This window comes from Aethina tumida, chromosome 1, assembly GCF_024364675.1.
Source record: "Aethina tumida isolate Nest 87 chromosome 1, icAetTumi1.1, whole genome shotgun sequence".
NCBI lineage: Eukaryota > Metazoa > Arthropoda > Insecta > Coleoptera > Nitidulidae > Aethina > Aethina tumida.
The window spans coordinates 3,552,917-3,574,374 of NC_065435.1; the positions used below are offsets into that span (position 1 = coordinate 3,552,917).

General features: G+C 24.8%; 1 protein-coding gene across 1 annotated transcript in view; it reads left to right on the forward strand.

The window, feature by feature from the left end:
* The first annotated feature begins 7,247 nt into the window (after nucleotides 1–7,247).
* LOC109608305 (neuronal acetylcholine receptor subunit alpha-7) overlaps nucleotides 7,248–21,458 on the forward strand; it is a 123,825-nt gene continuing 109,614 nt past the window's right edge. The window contains exon 1 of the mRNA XM_049961001.1: nucleotides 7,248–7,618. Coding sequence (XP_049816958.1) covers nucleotides 7,531–7,618 — 88 coding nt within the window. The 5' untranslated portion in view covers nucleotides 7,248–7,530. The remainder of the gene's footprint in view (nucleotides 7,619–21,458) is intronic.

The window sequence follows — 21,458 nt, forward strand, 5'->3', positions numbered from 1 at the left end:
TATATATATTATATATATATTTAACAATGAGTGATTTTAATTAGTTTTACCATTTAAAATTGCCATTTTTCAGAAAAAAATGTTAAATTGTGATTCTAAAAATAAAAAAATTATTTAAAATTGCGACAAATTGGTTGGCAAAAATATGTTAAACAAATGCAGAAACTTCAATTATTAATTGATATTTTAAAATGAGAAAAATAATTTATAGGAAGAAGGTTTTCATTAGTTTTTCTATTTAAAATTGTTGGAAAGTTGGTGAATCTTGTAAAAAAAAATTTAAATCATAATTTTAAATAGAGAAACCAATTAAATTAATAAATTAATCAAATATAGAAACTAAAATGTTTAGTAGATACTTAAAAATAAGGAGTGATTTTTACGAAGATTTTAATTAGTTTTTTTCATTAAAAATTGCAACAAATTTGTCCAATTTTTCATAAAAAAATAAATTGTTATACAATTATATTATATTCATACAAAATAAGATGAAATTATATTAAAAAAATAAAGAAACTTTTATTATTAATTGATACTTTAAAATGAGAAAAATAATTTATAACAAGAATGCTTTCATTAGTTTTTTATTCAAAATCGTTGGAACAAACTCTTAAATCGTAATTTTAAATAGAGAAATCAACATAAACATGAATTAATTAAATACAGAAACTTAAATTTTTAGTAGTTACTTAAAAATAAGGAAAGTGATTTATACGAATATTTTAATTTGTTTCTTTAATTAAAAATTATAACATATACGTCTAATTTTTTATAAAAAATAAATTATTATGCTGAATACAAAATGTGATACAAAAATATGTTAAATAAAAGCAGAAATTTCAATTATTAATTTAAAATGATAAAAATAATTTATAGCAAGAATGCTTTTATTAGTTTTTCTATTTAAAATTCGTGAATCTTGTGAAAAAAATTTTAAATCTTAATTTTAAATAGAGAAATTAATATAAAATTAAATTAATCAAATATTCAAAGATTTTAATTAGTTTTCCCATTAAAAATCGTAACAAATTCGATAAATTTTTTTATAATAAAATAAATTGTTATGCTGAATACAAAATGTGATACAAAAGTATGTTAAACAAATGCAGAAACTTTAGTTATTAATTGAATTCATATATTATAATTTTAAATAGAGAAATTAATATGAAAATAAATTATACAAGTATATAGACTTAGATTTTTAATAGATACTTAAAAATAAGGAAAGTGATTTATACGAAGATTTTAGTTTGTTCATTAAAAATTGCAACAAATTCGTACAATTTTCCATAGAAAATAAATTGTTATACAATTATATTGTATTTATACAAAATTATATTAAACAAATACAGAAACTTGATTAATTGATACTTTAAAATGAGAAAAATAATTTATAACAAGAAGGTTTTCATTAGTTTTTCTATTCAAAATCGTTGGAAAGTTGGTGAATCTTCTTAAATCATAATTTTAAATAGAAAAATCAATATAAAAAGGAATTTGTCAAATATAGAAACTTAATTAGCTTTTCCATTAAAAATTATAACAAAATCGTCTAATTTTTTCTCATTATGATAAATTTTTTGAATTTTTTTTAGAAAAAGTGGTTGTAAACACAAAAGTCATCTTTAATAGTTAGAATATAATAAATAATTGAATATATAATAATAAAAATGTTAAAGATATTGGTAAAATTATTATAACTTGTTAAATTTAAACATTATTGTAATATTTAACCAAATTAATATTTAAAAATGAGAAAGTTTTTTAATAAAAGTTTTAAGAAAAATAATTAATTTTCGAAACGAAGTGAGTTTAATAGTTTCTTCGGATACTTAGTGTGTAACAAATCGCATTAACTTTTTCTCAAAATAACGTGTTATAATGTTTCGAGGTAGGTTGTTAAGCTAAATTTTACTGGAAGACTTTTACGTCGCATTCCGGGAATTATTAAGCTTTGTCACACCATGCTTTTGATATTTTTCTTGAGACCGCAAATTTCGGGTGGTAATGGAATAAGGTCCTCAATAACAATAAAATTGAGATAAAGTACGCTTATGCATGTCAATTAGCAAGTTCCACCATGAGATATTAAGGTTTGGAAGTTTTACAGAGAAAAATTACCTCATCCTGTAGGATATCCAACTTTTATTATGTTTAATTATTCAATTATAACTTTATAGGGTTTGAGTTTATTAAGTTCTTTGTTGTACTTTGTAAGAAATGATTATGAAGAGTGCTCCTTTTTGTAAAAGGTTCGACGATTAATATTTATTTTTAACCAGTTACCACTTCAGAGAATTTATTGTCTGTTATAAAGGAAGTTATAAATTTCCCTTTATTCAAATGAATTCTTCTGACCTCCGTTTATATGGTATGAAAACAAAAGTTTATGATCTTATATCTCATATTAATAATTATTCGTATCGCTCTTCACCATCAAATCATTATATTTCCAAACATTAACTTTGTTACATCAAAATGTTCTCTAAACTTTTAACACCACATTAGCGCACGTGGCTTTTAATTCAGATGACCTAGCTTAATACCCACAAACACAATTTATTTTAGCTTATTCTAATTAATGGTAAACAAACACACATCAACTCCGATAATTAATTTACTCAAAATATTCGTGCATCGTATTTTGCACATCCTGTTTAATATTAATAACAGGATTTAGAATTTAATTATTTTATATTAAACACATTTAAAATAAAAAAAAAACAAATGACGAAGATGCGAAGGCGGAAGTTTCGTTTGATATTTCTAAGATTTTCACCACTGGTAATTTAACTTTCAGTCCACTAGGATGCTGTAAAAGATAAAAACTAACTCCATTAAATCCCACGCCATATAAAAGGATATAAATTTAAAAAACAGCAATAAACTACGTGTATAGTTGTTCTTTATTGCACTGATCTTGAATTATGTTCCGGATTTACATATATAATTTCATATAAATTATAAAATTTATGGTTTAATTATCACACGTTAGTGGAGAGTAAACTTATAATGAATATTTATCTGATGTTATTATAATTAATATTAGTGCTGTAAACTTATTAAATGACAATACGTTTGAATTACGAATTGCGACATCGACAATTAAACAATGCAATTATCAATAAAAATAGTTTCATTTGTGCTATTAATCTTATGTCAAAAAATATTGGATCAGCGGCTATACATCACATTAAACGCAATAATTTGTTATTGATGGTCGGAGAGATTAAAGTGATTCATAAATTTTCCGTTTGATTTTCCCAATTATTTTGTCAAAGGAGTTTAGTGCCCCGCTGAGTTTCTCCGATGTATTTCAGACATTGGTACTTCCGGGGATTTTAAAATATTGATAGAAGCTATAAATACTAATGACATTTTAGAATATGGCAAGTCGTGAGATGTAATAACATTTTCAAAGGAGAAACTCCGCAGGACGGTATTGATATTCGAACTCTTTGTCGACTGTATGCGAATCGTTCCTTGGAAATCTCGATCGTCGATAATATTTATATCAAATCGTTGCATCTTATAAATATATTTTTTTCAAAATCACCATATTATTACGCGTACCTTTAAAGGAAATTTCATATGAAAGGTCACATGTAAAAATTCTTTTAAATTACGTCTACTTTGGTATTAAGTATAAAAATATTTTCTCCAATATTCAGTAAATCTACACTATCGCTCATATGTAAAAAAATATTTTATTAAAAGAACGATTTTTTTAATTAATTTAATTTCTAAAGTTGCTCTACATATGAACAATACTGTATGTTATTTGTAAAATTATTTGTAATATTTAATTATATTGTAATACATATTTGCCCTCGTCAAAATATTATTATATTAAATCCATTATTTAAATATGTACATACATTATATTTTATAAATAAAGTTTAATGTATTTAAATTATCTATTTTAAATTACTGCTTGTACAAACATTAATAAATAAATTAAAATAAATTATACATTTTTTAAATTTATAATTGTGTTATGAATGAAAAAAATAAATGTGAACTTTCGCAGACGTTACAATAAAAAAAAAATGTATGTATAAAAATGTTAACTGTCGGTAAAAGGAATTGTCCTGAAGAGAAATATGCATGAAGTTATTTCAGGAATCTCCACATTTTTATTTGGAAGGTTTAAAAAGGAAACAAGTCCAATTATATTCCCACAACAAAGAGTGCTTTTCGGATAATAATTTTTTAAATATTCACAACGTTTCATATATGCAAAGGTGGGAGCATTCGCCATTTTTTAAAAGATCGTGTTCTATTATTAAATTTACCGATTTTTTAACAAATTAAACAATGACTTTTGTGATTTCACATTAAACAAAAGTTCATATACAAATTTATTTATATATAAATGAATCAATTTTATTAAAAATATTATAAACTGTAAATACTCTATTTTAAATTATGGTGAATGCGCATATTTTTTATTTAAACATTTCTAAAGCTATTTTAAAATAATTTTAATCACGTATGAAATTATATATGTCATAATTACTTATGGATTGATAAAAATTTAAATATAATACGATATTCGTTAATGCATTTATTAAATAAATAAACATTTTATTAAAATTATTTTGATTTATTCACAGTTTCAAAAAAATATTCTTGACTTTTATCATCTTCATTATATATATATATATATATATATCTTCTTCTTAAAAAAAAACAGTCTTTTATTACCTTTTAACAATAATAGTCATTTGAAAATATGAAAAGTTATTTATTTTAAAAATGTTTTCATCAGTTTTTTTACTTTAAATTAAAACAAAGTCACTAATGTGATAATATGTAATATTATCAATTATAAATATGTTTAATAATATTTTTAAATTTAAAAATGTTTTATAATCATTGATAAATTAAATAAATGAATGAAATTTTATTTATTATTCTTTTACAATAAATTAAAATGGAAGAATATTTTGATTAGTAATATGATGAAATCGATAATTTGGAGAGAAATTTATTATTTGTGATATTACCTCCAAAAACATTTTGAATAATTTTTTAAAATATATACACGTTTAATATAATAATAGATATTTGAATAAGAAAAACTTATTTAGCTATTTAAAATTATGACGCATCCACCATTTTTTAAAATTATTTCATTACTGGTTTATTTATAATTTATAATTTATTAGATAAAAATTAATAGTCTCTTAATAATAAATTATTCAAATATATAATTTAATTTTTAATAGATATTTGGGAAAAAAAAATTATTGGAAGAATATTTTCATTAATTTAAAATAGACGCATTCGCCATTTTTGTAAGTTATATATAATTTATCAGATAAAAAAGTTAATTCTTTCTTAATAATCTTATTCAAAACTTTTTACTGGAAGAATATTTACAATACATTTTTGTTTAAGATAATGACGAAATCGCCATTTTGGTAAGTTATTTGATTTCTGATAAATTATTCAAATGTATAATTTGAATTCTAATATTTGAAGAAGAAAGCTTTTTAATGGAAATATATTTTCATTACATTTCTACTAAAAATTATGACGAATTTGCCAATTTTGAGTATGTATTTATTGTGATGTTATCTATAACAACATAATAATTGAAATTACTAATTATACAATATATATTAAGATTTTAAAAGGAATAAATAATATTTATTTATGTTAAATATATATATATATATATATATATATATATATATATATATATATATATATATATATATATATTGTGTAATCTTTAATATTTAAAACAATTAAACATTCTGTTGAAACAATAGAAAAGTGCCAAGTTAAACAAAAAAGCATTTTGTGGTCTATTTTATTATACAATCATTTGATATAAATCAATTTTTTATAAACTGTTTAAAAATATAGAAAAATATAAAAAGTATTCTTTAAGTTCTCAGTTTAAATGGGAATTAGTTAGCTTTTTGTAATAAAATATTTTTTAGGTTTATTTTAATTTATAATACAATAAATTATTCATTTCATATATTAACATAAAGTAAAAGTAATTTTGGGAGGTTAAACATTTTTAATAGTTTGTAAAATAATTATTATAATTATATTAGAGAAAAGGACAGGACAAGAAAAGGTTAGGTGTTGAGACACTTAACGAAACAAACAAGAAGAGCGTTCGTTAATATAATATTTCAATAAAAGAATAAACAAAACAGCCCAATTAATTTTTAATCCGATAAATTAACCCATAAACTGACGATTAATAAAAATAAAAGAAAAAAAAAAGACCCGAAGATTTAGTGCAAGAACAATTTCACAGTGAAGTTAAGGAGCTGCGCCCTCCTTCAAATTAGATTAAGACCGTCTTGCAAGTAACTCCACGGCAATTAACACAAAATACCCCCGTAAACCCGTCAGGCTGGCCAATGAAAAATCAATATCAAAACCCGACACCGTCGGAACAACAAACACCACGACATTTTTGTATTGCATTGAACCTTGTTCAGCCACCTCGACAGATAAAGTGATCCGTTATCTGGAGAATGTAAATTGAGATTTGAACGTATTGTATATGACGTGCGAGGGGAACGGGACCGTCGGCACGGCAGCCAGGCCGCATGTGCAGTCCCCGTCGTCGCACAGACAGTGCGAACGGGGACCGAAGGAAATTAATCGAGTCAAATGAAAAACGCACCGCGTCATCTCATCTTTGGTATGAACTTAACGAATCGAACGGCACAAGTAAGTATGAACTGGGGCGACTCAACTGAGGGCCGGGGATGGGGATGACGTGGGCGGAGGTAGGTTATGTTCGGGTGCCGTTATTTTTCTCCGATGCAATTGTGTTGTTTGGTACGGGTTGCAGTTAAATTGTTGAGTTAACCTGATTTTGAAATGTTCCCGGTTGACATGCCCATAATTGTAGGAAAGGGGTTAAACTGGCTTTGGTTGGCGGACGGGGAGAAGCGTGTTGCGACAAGGGGTTGGGATTCATGCGCAGTCGGCGACGGGGGCCGAAGAAAACGTGTTCGGTAAAAGTGCAAGCACGTGGCGGCGGTCCAGGGTAGGAGGGAAACATGAGCGAGCAGGAGATACAGTGTGGGGTGTCCCAGTTAGGTTAGGTGCCTGGAGAGAGGCGTCAATTTAGCGGTGTCCGAGCTGCGCGGGAATGCTCCCATAACGTTCCCGGCGCAGTAGCACACAGCAGAAGGAACATTCAAATTCGCGTACAAGACAGCGCTCCGTCAGTAAACGAATGTGCATTGTCCGCACGACATGTAAAAATGAAATAACCTAAAAAACTTTTATCAGCCGGTTAACAACATAATAATATGTACATGTGTATGTATAGTCTTGCTTCCTGTACTTATATACATAAGTATATATGTATTTAACACTAAAATTTTAACTCCCTCACGAAATCCATTTAAAATTATGTGCCCGGTAAAACCTTAAACAAAAAACCATCTAAAATAACCCAATCGAGTAATTCGAAAAACTAAAACAAACTAATTTAAACAAATTAAAACTAAAAACGTTTTGTCTGAACTTTAAAACTAAACACTCATGGAAAGTGACATGCAGAAATGTGGTCAACGAGCTCTAACGCTCACTATCTTTCTTCACTTCTACATCATCCTCTTACTACCAAACGGTACGTTTTTATTATTATTATTATTATTATTATTACTATTGTTACTATAGTTGTTGTTATTCCCTACCCAACATCAACCCTTTTGCATGCGGTCCTTTGTACGAGCACATGGAACGTATTTATTGAACCCCCGGCCCAAAATACGTACCAAGTATCAGCCAAAATATTAAGGACGACTGCAAAATTTACATGTAAAATTGCCACACTTCGACGCCGCACACATACGAAAGTAAAAAAAAAAGGAATTGTTAAATTAGGCCGGAATCGATTGAGGAATATGTGGCCCAATAAAATATACTTGAAAAGGGTGGTCAGGCCACTTTAAAAAAAGGTCCACAAAAGGTCAGAGGCAATGCTTGTTTAATGGGGGTAAATGCATGGATTTCTATACAGGTAATGATTTTAGTTTTGGTGGTTATTGGCATATTTTTTGTTCGGTCACAAATATTAATTAATGTGACCGTTCTAACTGGCCACAACAAGTGACATTATTTGAGTAACACGACGTTATTTAAATTTTCAGGCAAATTTAGATCAAACAGTTTTTATTGTTTACTTGCCGTTAAAACCGTAAATATATAAAAATAGAAATATCCCATCAATTTTATATTTTTGACAACACTTTTAAAACCAATCGATTGATATTCAAATTGCCTTTGTTTCTAATTTGACGTAAAATTGAACCGCATTTATTAATTGTTTTAATGTCCTATAAAATTATTGAATGAAATTATTACATTTCATTAAACATTTATTAAAACAATTTGATTAAATAAAATACTATTTATATGCCTTGTTTTAAAACATTAATTATAGTAAAAACAAAAAAAAATCAAATACTTGGAACACAAAATGAAGTCGAATTAGATTATTAAATTTTTTTACGTTCATAAAGGTTGGTTCATTTATTTAAAATTTTTATGCGTGGTATTTGTTAAGTAACAAATTTTAATTAATTTAACCTTTGAAACAGAGCACAACAAGTGATATCGCAAATGTTAAAAATCATTTTTTACTAACATAACGTTATTTAAATATAAATTCCTGCCATATTCAGTTCAAATATACATTTTTATTGTTTACTTGGCGTTAAAAGAGTAAATATATGAAAATAGAAATATACCATCAGTTTTATATTTTCGTTAACAATTTTAAATTTAATTCACTGACATTTACTTCGTTTTGTGTATTAGTATACGTTTTATCGTTTTAGTATGTAGTATTTATGAATTGATTTAAAGTCTCAAATTAAATTAATTAAAAAAAGTTGTGTACTTTTAAATATTTAACAAATAAATTAGAAACGTAATATTTGTAATAGTTTATAGAAACACAGAGAACTTTACTTCATTTTATAATAAAACAATTAATATTTGAATTAAAGTAAATATTTAAAAAAGTAAAATATTTTTATTATATATCTATTCCAACAGTCCAATGGATAATTTTGTCTTATTTTGAAATAAAATTAAAACTGCATAATTACAAAATAAAAAATATAAAATACCATTTTAAAATTTTTATAAAAATTTAAAAATAAATAAGTAAAAAGATCTTTAATTGATTTATTTATTTAATCTTATAGATATATTCCAAGTTAATTCATATTTTTGGATCATTAAAATTGATAATTAAAGAAAATAATTAAAAAATTAAAACATTTTTGTATATTCGAATATTCTAATAACTTTAAATTATTTTAAAATAAAATTGAAACTCTATGTAATATGATGAAACAAGAGTAATATAGATAATCAAATCAAATATGTTGTAGAAATAATATGAAAAGAATAAAAACATAGAAAAAACATAAATTTATAACAAATATAATTATAAAATTTCAAATTTTTTTATAAAAATATTAATAAATAAATAACTGAACAATTAATTGATTTATTTATTTAATCTTATAGATATATTTCAAATTAATTCATTTTTTGGTTCATTAAGATTCATATTTGAATTACAGTAAATAATTAAAATATTAAAACATTTTTATAGCTAATTATTCGAATATTCTAATAGATAACCCTTATTTTTAAATAGTGAGAAAGGCAATTACTCAAATATGATGTAAAAATGGTATTAAAAGAACAAATTCACAGAAAAAACATTTAAACAAATATAATTATAAAATTTGTGTATAACTATCGTTAATTGATTTATTTATTTAATTTAGATATGTTTCAAGTAAATTCATATTTTTTGATTGATTAACAATTTATTCTTAAATTAAAGTTAACAATTAAAATATTTAAATATTCTTTTATTCAAATATTAGACTTACCTTATTTCAAAATTATTTAAACCAAATATAATAATAAAATTTATAATATGCATAATTTAATTAATTGATTTATTTATTCTTATAAATGTATTTCTAGAAAAATATTTTGATTGATACAAAATTAATACATGATTTAGTAATATTTACTAAATTAATAAACAACATTTTAACTATTTAGGTAAGTATATTTATATGCTTTCTCTTTTTAATCTAAAAAAATATATATTAATGTATTAATACTTCAATTTAATTATTAAATTAAAAAATTAAAACCTTTTCAATATTTCAATATACGAATATTAAAATAAAAATAAATATTCCAATTATTTGAATTGAATTCTGATGAACATGATAATGATGAATTTTTAAAAAATATTCGAATAACTTAACATATATTAACATGTCTTTTTTTTAATTATTTTAGATTTTAAAATATATTACTGTTTTACCTTATTAAATTAATTTTTTAAAAACAATTCTATCCTCTACAATTTAGTTAATATAATGTAAAAAATTATATAAATTTAACCCAAATATAATTATTAACCTAATAATTAATCTTTGAATATGCGTATAAAAAATTAGATTAACAACATTAACAATATTTCTGTCTTAAAAAGTTTCTTCATATAAAATAAAGAATATTAATTATATCAATAAACAAATTGTCAAATTATTAGTTAAAATAATATAATAAGTTTGACCCTTTACGTATTTATAACTTTGGTATGGAAAATACGTATCCAAGACACTAAAAACACGAAAAAACAAAAGTCACTAACTCCCAACTTGTAGGTGGAACTGCACCTGTTCCAATAAAAAAACAAATAGTTAAATTAGGGTGAAATCGATTGAAGAATGTGCCCAATAAAATACATTCGAAAAGGGCGGCCAGGCCACTTTGAATAAAGGTCCATAAAAGGTCACAGCCAATGTTTGTTTAATGGCCGTAATGGAAGGGATTTTTATTTATTATTATAAATCGCACTTTAGTCACGCTATCGATTATTATTTTTATTGTGAACGCGAAAAGGATTTAATATATTTATTTTTCAAGCGGCTCGAATTTCAATTGAAATTGTGAGAAGGGTAATTTCGCCCCCGTTTTAATAGCGAGCTCGTGACGTTAAATGTTTTAATCACAGCTAATGCTCCTTCAAATATCACAAATATCCTTACATTAAAAATGTTTGTTCAATTTTAATTTCATTTCGAAACGGTTAAAGCGAAATCATACGGACTTTATTTATGTCACGACATTTAAGGGGACATTAAATTGGCTTTACGATACGTGTGTAGTACGAAATCGCTTTAATTCCCATCAATTATAGTTTTAAAGTTAACTAAATTTACACATTCTTGCCAGTAACTTGGCGGAATAAAGTAAAAGTTGGTCGTGTGCAGCAGGTTATTGTTAAAATAGTGCAAACTATTTATGTAAATAGACATTAGAAGTAATTATCTCAGAAGTTCCAACTTACCCATATATTAGGCGCATCCCCAGCATCCCCAACATCCCTAAATGCCTCTGTGTAGCTTCTGTTGTTTCATGTTCCTTTATCTACTGAACTTCAAGTCGTAGCTTCCCAACAAAGCGAATTACGCAAAAATATATCACAGCCAAGATTCTATACGCCGAGAACTTCCCTTATTATGAATACCTCCAAATTGGGTGTTTATCTTCTGAATTCATAAAAAACGTCGGTAGTTCGCAATTAAATACCCCCGGCGGCGACTCATCAAAACCAACTTTCGACAAATGAACGTGTCGAAATTTTGCAGCCACGAAGCAAAAATTGATCAGTGAGAAATTTGATGAAATCGGAAGTTTTAAGCCGTACGTAATGCCCGATAATAAAAAGTTTTTTGCACAACACGGATTTATTTTGCTTTGAGTACTCACCATCAATATTATAACGGTTTCTGTTCGGTTGCGCTTAAATGAAACTTTACGCTAGTTTTAATGCGCTCTTCTTAAATAAACAACCAACTATCTGCTAAATGGATATAGTAGAAACTCGTTCGAGTAGTTTTTAATCAAGCTGACGAACTTTGTTGGACTTTTTAATTTATTAAATTGTCTTGTGAATTGTTTATACGGCAAATAAGTATTGATAACATTTTAATGGACGTACCTTTATACTTTATAATGGATTTATTAAACTTTTAGTCTGAACCCTCAATTTTTAATATAAAGTTATTCGATTATTTATTCGTGTATTTAATTGAAATTTATTATTTATCTGTTAAATTATTTTTGAACATACTATATCGTAACTGATACTGTAAATATTTAAAAAATCTAAATATTTTAACAAATTGTCGACTTTCCGAATATTTAAATTGTTAAATGTTCATTCGAAGAGTCGAATAAACTTTCTTTATATTTATTTTTAGCATTAAAAGTATTATTTCGTACTGTGTGAATATTTGAATTAGATTAAAATTAAACATTACAATTTTGAATATTTAATAACACTAACAATATATTATTTATATGTATTTATATTCAACTACTATATTCTAATAGTTAAATATGTACTCGAATATTTAAATATGTTTCTCTGAAATTATTCCTTAGTTTTAAAAAATCCTGTATTGTAACTAATGTATTAATACTTGATTTAGAATAAAATCCATAATTAAAATATGTTACATATTCAATTATTTAAGTAGTTAAATATGTAAAAGATACTTTTAGTTTGAGCTCACAATTTTATATTTTATTCGTGTAATATTCGAATATTCAACTAAATTGTATCCAATGTAATATTTAAATAAATTTATGGATGAAATATACAAATTGTAACTCATGGACTATTTGAATTAAAGTAAAAATTAAAATATTTTAATATTCAACTATTCGAGTATCCGAAGATTTGACTCTACGAATATTTCAATAAGCTTTCCTTAAATTAATTTCTAATATATAATATAATATTATTTTGTAATTTGTTAATATTTGAATTATAGTAACATTATATTAAAATTATTAATATTTATTTAAAACAACTGTATTCGAATACGTATTAGAATATTCAAACTTTCAAATGTTTTCCTCAAATTAATTTTTAATAATCAAAATAATTTAACATTAAATTATTTGAATATCCAAATATTCGATTATTTAAAGAGTTGAATATTTTGAGCTTAGAATTTTTTAAATAAAAATATTTGAATATTTATCTTTGCCATTAACTGAATATTTGAATATTCATCTAAATTGAATGCAAATATTTAAATAAATTTGTAGGTTAAATTATTTTTTAGTTTAAAAATGCTGTATTGTAACTAATGGACTAAATAAATTAAATATTTTAATATCCAATATATTTTCGAATATTCTAATTAAGTTTCCTTAAATTATTTTTTAGTATTAAAAATACCATTTCGTAATTTATTAATGCTAAAATTATAGTAACATTATATTAAAATTATGATTATTTATTTAAAATATACATATTCAACAACTATATTCGAATAGTTAAATTAGATTACATAATTTAATTATTATTATTATTATTATTATTATTATTATTATTATTATTATTATTATTTGATTTGAATATTATAAGTATTCGATTATTTCAGTTTTAATTAACAAATTTAACTATTTAAATAAAAATATTCGATTTTGTTCAATTGTTTTATATATTTTTTAAAAATTTTGATAAAATTTGAATTAAAATCTAAGCGTTATTTTCAGTTTTAATTAAAAATTGCATTAAAATATAGAGTATGATTAAAAATGACTGAGTCGTTGAAAAATGTCATTGATGTTCATTATATTTAACATTTAACATTGCCAAGACATTTTTGAGATTGAGATATAGATTTTAAACTCAAAAAAGAGGACAAAACAAACAGCCAAAATGGCTCGAAGTTTGATACGTCATAATGTGATGTGATCATAAATGACATGACGTTAATTTTCTTCAAAGAGGATCCACGAGTGTCACCAAAAAATTAGTAAATTTTCCAGTAGATTAAACGATGACAGAAATTGATAGTTCTTTTAGTCAATCACTTTTGATCACACTCTATTGAAAACTATATAAATAAGGCTTAGTTTAATAGAATAAAAATTTATTATGACGTTCGAAACATGAAGTTGAAGCGTAAAAATACTTAGTGTGAAAGTGCCAAACCATAATTGCACACACAGGTAGTTTTAAAAGCTTGCAATTAAGTCGAATTAGCATAATTACACAAACAGTGAGTGGCCATGACCATAATCTAGCATTTGAGAGTAAAAAGTGGAGTTTATTAAGTGGTGGAATTCTTTGTATTTGAGCGCAAACCTTTTTAATATTCTATTTTGGAACAGTGTAAAGGAAGTTGAAATTGTTTTATAAACGCCAGTTTATGTTCGTTTTAATACTTATTGCCCGAATCAAGCACTCGGAAAGGGCAAAAGAGAGAAGTCTAGTTCTCATTCAATATTTGCCTTTCCTCCGTTGCCACTGTTTCTTTTATCAGTTTACGTTAAATTATGTTTTTCTAAGAGACACGCAGAAGCAGCGGATATGTTCTAATTTTACATATCAGCATTTTTACGATGTAGTAAAAGCGGTGGGGTTATAAATTTCAAACAGTCCACCCCTTTGTACTCCACCCCCTTTATCTTTGAGCATTGTAGGTAGATGCTCCCCGTGTGGCTGTGTGTTCCGTGTTCGGCGGCTGCTGCTGTTGGCTGATGTCGGCTGATGTTGGCTGCTATCCCACATCATGCCTTTTTGTTTTCTGGATAGGTGCATACATTTAATGTGATAAACGCCCGCTCTCTGGATTCTTCTTAATATCAATCTCTCCACGGTAATGGTGTTGAAAGCTTCGCGATCATTATTTTTAAATGTCGAAAATTATTAATCGATCTTTCTAACAATGCGAATCACGACGTTTCACCGGTTTCACCAGTTTCACACAAATCGGACGGGTCTATAATGACATCATTTATTTTACACTTTTCCTGCATTTATAAATTAACGACCGTTTTACGACCTTAACACATTCAAACCTGCTTTAATCAACTAACAATTTATTATAGTGTTTTAGTAGTATATAATTAACAAAATTTGGTCACATTATGTTTAAATAAATTATTTATTAATTTTATACGTAATCAATTATAATTAATTATAGAATTTATAAATTAATAAAAATAAATAAGATATGTTTTGAGAAAAATTCAAAAAATTGTCTACAAGTCTCTTTAAATTAGAATTAATATAAAAACTGTGAATCTTAATAAAACATGTAGTTATTTACAATTTTTTAAATAAGTAATCAAAAAAACTCAAAAAAAAAAAACAAAAAATCATTATAAAATGTAATAAATTATGTTACAATATTTTAAATATTTATATATTCAAAAAATTTAAAATTTTTGTGACATTTTTGAATTGATATAAAAAATCTTCTAAAAAATTAAATATTTTTTCCAAATGTCTCTTTTTGTATTTCATGTTTTTGAATTATAAGTGTTTAAGATTTAAAAAAAAAAATTAAAATGAATATAAAAAATCCTATAAAATAAATATTATTAATAATATATAAAAATAAATATAATATTATAGAAAATGTTATTTATAAATATATTGATAAATAAATAAAATAAAAAAAGTTTTTAATTTGGATATAAAAATGAATTTTTTAAATAAAATTAAAAAGGAACTTTTCCGGTAAACTTAAATATTATTAAATTTTAATTAAATATTATTTAATTGGTAACAAAAATTACTTATAATTATTTAAATATCCAGAATTTAAAATGCAATTTTCAAATTGACAAAAGTATATTTCATTTATAAAATTTGAATTTTGCATAATTCGAATTATTTATTACTCCTTTTGTCAAATAAAATTTCGAGGCTTATTTTCTGTTTTAATTAATTACAAGAGAGGAATTTATCATGTGATCAAAAATGATTGACCATGACCTTGAAAAATTAGGGGAAATGCTAATTTTATAACAATTTTTTAACAAAAAAAAAAAAAAATAAAATTAAAAAGTCAATTGTTTTCTGGGAATCTAAAATTTTTATTAAATATTATCTAACTGGTAAAATAACAAACATATCTCTTATAATTAATTAAAAAACCCAGAAATTAAAATGATTCAAATATTATTCTATGTATTCTATTTATAAAATTTAAATTACTCCATTATTCGAATTGAATTTCGAGGCTTATTTTAAGTTTTAAGTAATTAAAAATAAAGTATTATCGTGTGACCAAAAATGATTAACGGTGACCTTGAAAAATATAGAAAATATTAATAATGAAACTTTTCCAAATAGTGAAAATCTAGAATTGTTAATCAAAATCTAAAATTTTAATTAAATATTATTTAACTAATAACTAAAATACCTATCTTATAATTAATTAAAAAATCCTGAGTTTAAAATGAAATTTTTGAGTGTTATGATATTCAATTATTCAGAAATTCGAATATTCAAATGAACACATGTGTAATCTATTTATAAAATTTAATTTAGAAATTGATTACTCCATTAGTCGAATTGAAGTTCGAGGCTTATTTTTAGTTTTAATTAATTACAACCCGGGAATTTATCATGTGATCAAAAATGATTGACCATGAACCTCAAAATTAGTAAATGCTAATATCTATTATTTATTAAACAGTCAAAATCTAGAATTTTTTAAAACTTTTGATAAAGAAGATAAATAAAATATAAATAAAAGTCAATTATTTTCTGGTAATACAAAATTTCAATTAAATATTAAATAATTAATAAAATAACTATATTAATATATCTCATAATTAATTTAAAACTACAGAAATTAAAATGATATTTTTCGAATTCTATAATATTTAATTATTCACATATTTAAATACCAAAATATGTTTTCTTCTTATATAAATTCAATTAAGAATTATTCAAATTAATTAATTATTCCATTATTTAAAAATTAAAAAGAAACTTAATGTAAAATAGTTTATTAAATTATTTAGCTAATGAAATAATAAAAATAGTATAGATTTTATTAATTATATTATTATTTTTTGATGTTGGGACTGAAATAATGTTTTTATATTTTCCAACTTCAAATGTGTTGTTATTCATATTTACCGAAATATTTTATACAGATACAGAGAATTTGTATAGAAATTGCTTAATAAATATAATCATTTTAGTGTTAGAAAATAAAAAATTATTAATTTAAAAATGAACATGGAATTATGATTTGTGAAAACTCCGGAGAGCATTTTTCCAATCATAAAGTTCTAAATTTGTTAGAATTGTTGTCAATTATATCACTGGGTTAATTAAAATGTTTTGACACATTTTTATCTGAAATTCGATAATATTAAAAACACAACAAATCACTTTCGAGAAGTTTCGTCCCCAATATCTCAATAAATGTATACAACTCAAATTTCATAATAAAATATCAATAACAATTGTATATCAAAACACATGAAATTCAAACGTAAAAAACTACTTAACTTGGGAGTAGAATTAACTGTGTCTGGTTTCATTGTTGAAATGTGAAACGAAGACTAACAAAATCAAATATGATTGATGTATGGAATTCTTCGGGCTTCTCGAATGATAAATAGGTCTAAAGTCGATTGAATAGTAAAGGTGAACGTATTCAATGTTCGACCAGCATTTGATAACTTATCAAAATTCCACGATTCAAACAATGCGTAAAACCTGAACAAGGCGGGAGCAGCGTGGAGAGTTATTGATTAAAAATTTCCTCTCCTCCGATTCATTCATCTAAAAACGCATTCACATAACGGGAGCGACCCTCAGCCGCGCCAACCCCCACAACAACCCCGCTGCATATGTTCTCCTTTTGCCCACATTAATAAATTGGATATTTAAATATAATTATCGCACGTTTCACGGACGCTTTCAGCACCATTGTCGCCGAGATTGACGCTAAGATGGAAACACTGACAATGAGCGGAACGTTTATCACGTTAAACGTATTCATCATTCCGCGAAACAATAACCCACTTTTTCGCACTTCTGCAGTCGCTGCAGATTTTTGACGGCACAACACCCGATCCCCGAGTACGTACTGGAAGCGCATTTGTCTCAGTAAATTCGACGATTTACTTGATAATTTCCGGGTGTTCGAAATAAAAAATGGGGGGTAAATTCACCCGCTGTTTTTAGCAGAATGTGGCCCCGTAATAGTAAACATTGTTATTGATTTTTAATGTTGTATGATATACAAACGGTTAAAGTCCAGTGAGTCGGACAACATTGCTTAATTGGGGCGTCATCGAAATGGGGGATCTATATGTCAAATGAAGTTAATACTTCGATTTCAAACGTGGGATAATGGAAGAATTTTAACAAAAACGCATACACGTTTTCGCTTTTCATTCGTTAACGGAGCCGGTTCGAAAATAAAACTATAATGTTTCCGTCGTAATTAGTGAAATTTCACATTGTGTACGCAAAATATTTTCCGTACACGCAGACCGATCAATAAAAAACCAATCCAAGATATAATCCAAAAAGAGAGACACAAACATAAATACAAAGTCGCAACATTAATATGTAATGAAGCTACATGACAAGAATATGAAGTATGAGGATATATGCCCTAAATAAAATACATGGATGTACTGCATAACATACATAAGAAACTATCTATGTATGTCTGTACCGTGACCGGGGACCCTATTTATTATTGATACACCGGTAGATTTCAATTTATTACCACCTTCAACACCAATGCCAATAATAATCCTTTACTCCGCTTTTTTTATTTGTTGTGCACTTTATGCGAAGATATTTATATTTCTGTCTAAAATTGTGCAGTTCCACGAAACGAGATTAAGGGATGAAGATGGTTCCGGAACTTTTATTTGTATACATTTTCAACAACTCTTCAAGTAATAAGATAAATAAAAGTGTAATATGACAATGGAAGTCCTTTCTCATAAATTATTACTTGGTTTTATAAGAAACACTTCAGAACCACATAAAAATGATGAAAATATGTTGTGGTAGGATCAAGTGTTAATCTAAACGTTTATTTCTTCTTTTATTAATTCTAATATATTATTGTTTTCAAATACCTTTAAAATGCCTGGTTTTAGAAGAGACAATTTGGACCAATTATCAGATAAAAGTGATGAAAAATTATAGCATTTAAATATTATTAAAGAACTTAATTTTTATTGAATAATTTTGATTACATATTTTTAATTACCTTAGGTTAGTTAATCTGTTTCTAAGATCCATAAAATGTTTGACACGTTTATTTAAATCCAAAACTATCATCTTCTGGAAATTATTATCTGTTTTTAGAAAAGAAAATTTGGAGCAATTATCAGACAAATGTGATGAAAAGCATTTTCATTTTTACTGAATAATTTTCTATTAATAATACATTACAAGATTTATTCACACATATTTTTTAAATACCTTAAGACAAGTCAATATATTTCCATAAAATCCATAAAAATGTGGGATACGTTAATTTAAATCCAGAACTATAATCTTTTGGAAATTATTATCTGTTTTTAGAAGAAACAATTTGGAGCAATTACCAGACAAATGTGATGAAAAGCATTTTCATTTTTACTGAATAATTTTCTATTAATAATACATTACAAGATTTATTCACACATATTTTTTAAATACCTTAGACAAGTCAATATATTTCCATAAAATCCATAAAATGTTTGATACGTTAATTTAAATCCAGAACTATAATCTTTTGGAAATTATTATCTGTTTTTAGAAGAAACAATTTGGAGCAATTACCAGACAAATGTGATGAAAAGAATTTTCATTTTTACTGAATAATTTTCTATTAATAATACATTACAAGATTTATTCACACATATTTTTTAAATATCTTAGACAAGTCAATATATTTCCATAAAATCCATAAAATGTTTGATACGTTAATATAAATCCAAAACTATAATCTTCTGGAAATTATTATCTGTTTTTAGAAGAAACAATTTGGAGCTATTACCAGACAAATCTGATGAAAAGCATTTTCATTTTTACTGAATAATTTTCTATTAATAATACATTACAAGATTTATTCACACATATTTTTTAAATACCTTAGACAAGTCAATATATTTCCATAAAATCCATAAAATGTTTGATACGTTAATTTAAATCCAGAACTATAATCTTTTGGAAATTATTATCTGTTTTTAGAAGAAACAATTTGGAGCAATTACCAGACAAATGTGATGAAAAAAATTTTCATTTTTACTGAATAATTTTCTATTAATAATACATTACAAGATTTATTCACACATATTTTTTAAATACCTTAGACAAGTTAATATATTTCCATAAAATCCATAAAATGTTTGATACGTTAATATAAATCCAAAACTATAATCTTCTGGAAATTATTATCTGTTTTTAGAAGAAACAATTTGGAGCTATTACCAGACAAATCTGATGAAAAGCATTTTCATTTTTACTGAATAATTTTCTATTAATAATACATTACAAGATTTATTCACACATATTTTTTAAATACCTTAGACAAGTCAATATATTTCCATAAAATCCATAAAATGTTTGATACGTTAATTTAAATCCAGAACTATAATCTTTTGGAAATTATTATCTGTTTTTAGAAGAAACAATTTGGAGCAATTACCAGACAAATGTGATGAAAAGAATTTTCATTTTTACTGAATAATTTTCTATTAATAATACATTACAAGATTTATTCACACATATTTTTTAAATACCTTAGACAAGTTAATATATTTCCATAAAATCCATAAAATGTTTGATACCTTAATTTAAATCCAAAACTATAATCTTCTGTAGATTACTATTTGTTTTTAGAAGAGACAATTTGGAAGAATTGCCAGACAAATGTGATGAAAAGCATTTTAATTTTTACTGAATAATTTTCTGTTAATAATACATTACTTGATTTATTCACACATATTTTTTAAATACCTTAAACAAGTCAATATATTTCTAACATCCATAAAATGTTTAATACGTTCATTTAAATCCAAAACTATAATCTTTTGGAAATTATTATCTGTTTTTAGAAGAAACAATTTGGAGCAATTCATAGATAAAATTAATGAAAAGTATATACGATCTAAATGTTAAACTAAATGTTTCTTTTTTGTGCAAAATTGTCTTAAGAAGATTATAATATATATAATAGTGAATAGATATATAAAAATTGTGTCCATTAATGTCCAGGATCTCCATCTTATAAATGTACATTTCACCTCTAAGAAATATTTTAGAACATATAAGATAAATCTGTTAAGAAATGTGTGGATTCTGAACAACATTAATAAATAGAAAATTTTAATTTACGTATTTATTTTGAAAATACACTAATTGATATTATATTCTGAATGTGATGCCGCATCCAATTACAGGCAATGCAAGATTACCGTCCTTTATAGAAGCACACATTAGTTCCAACGCGATTCAAATTGTTTAATATTAATATCGCATCGCAGATTATCAGACTACTGCAACATATCCGCTGATTTGCATTATCGCAACCAACGCACGTCTAATTGCAATTAGTGATCGATTAACGCCGCCA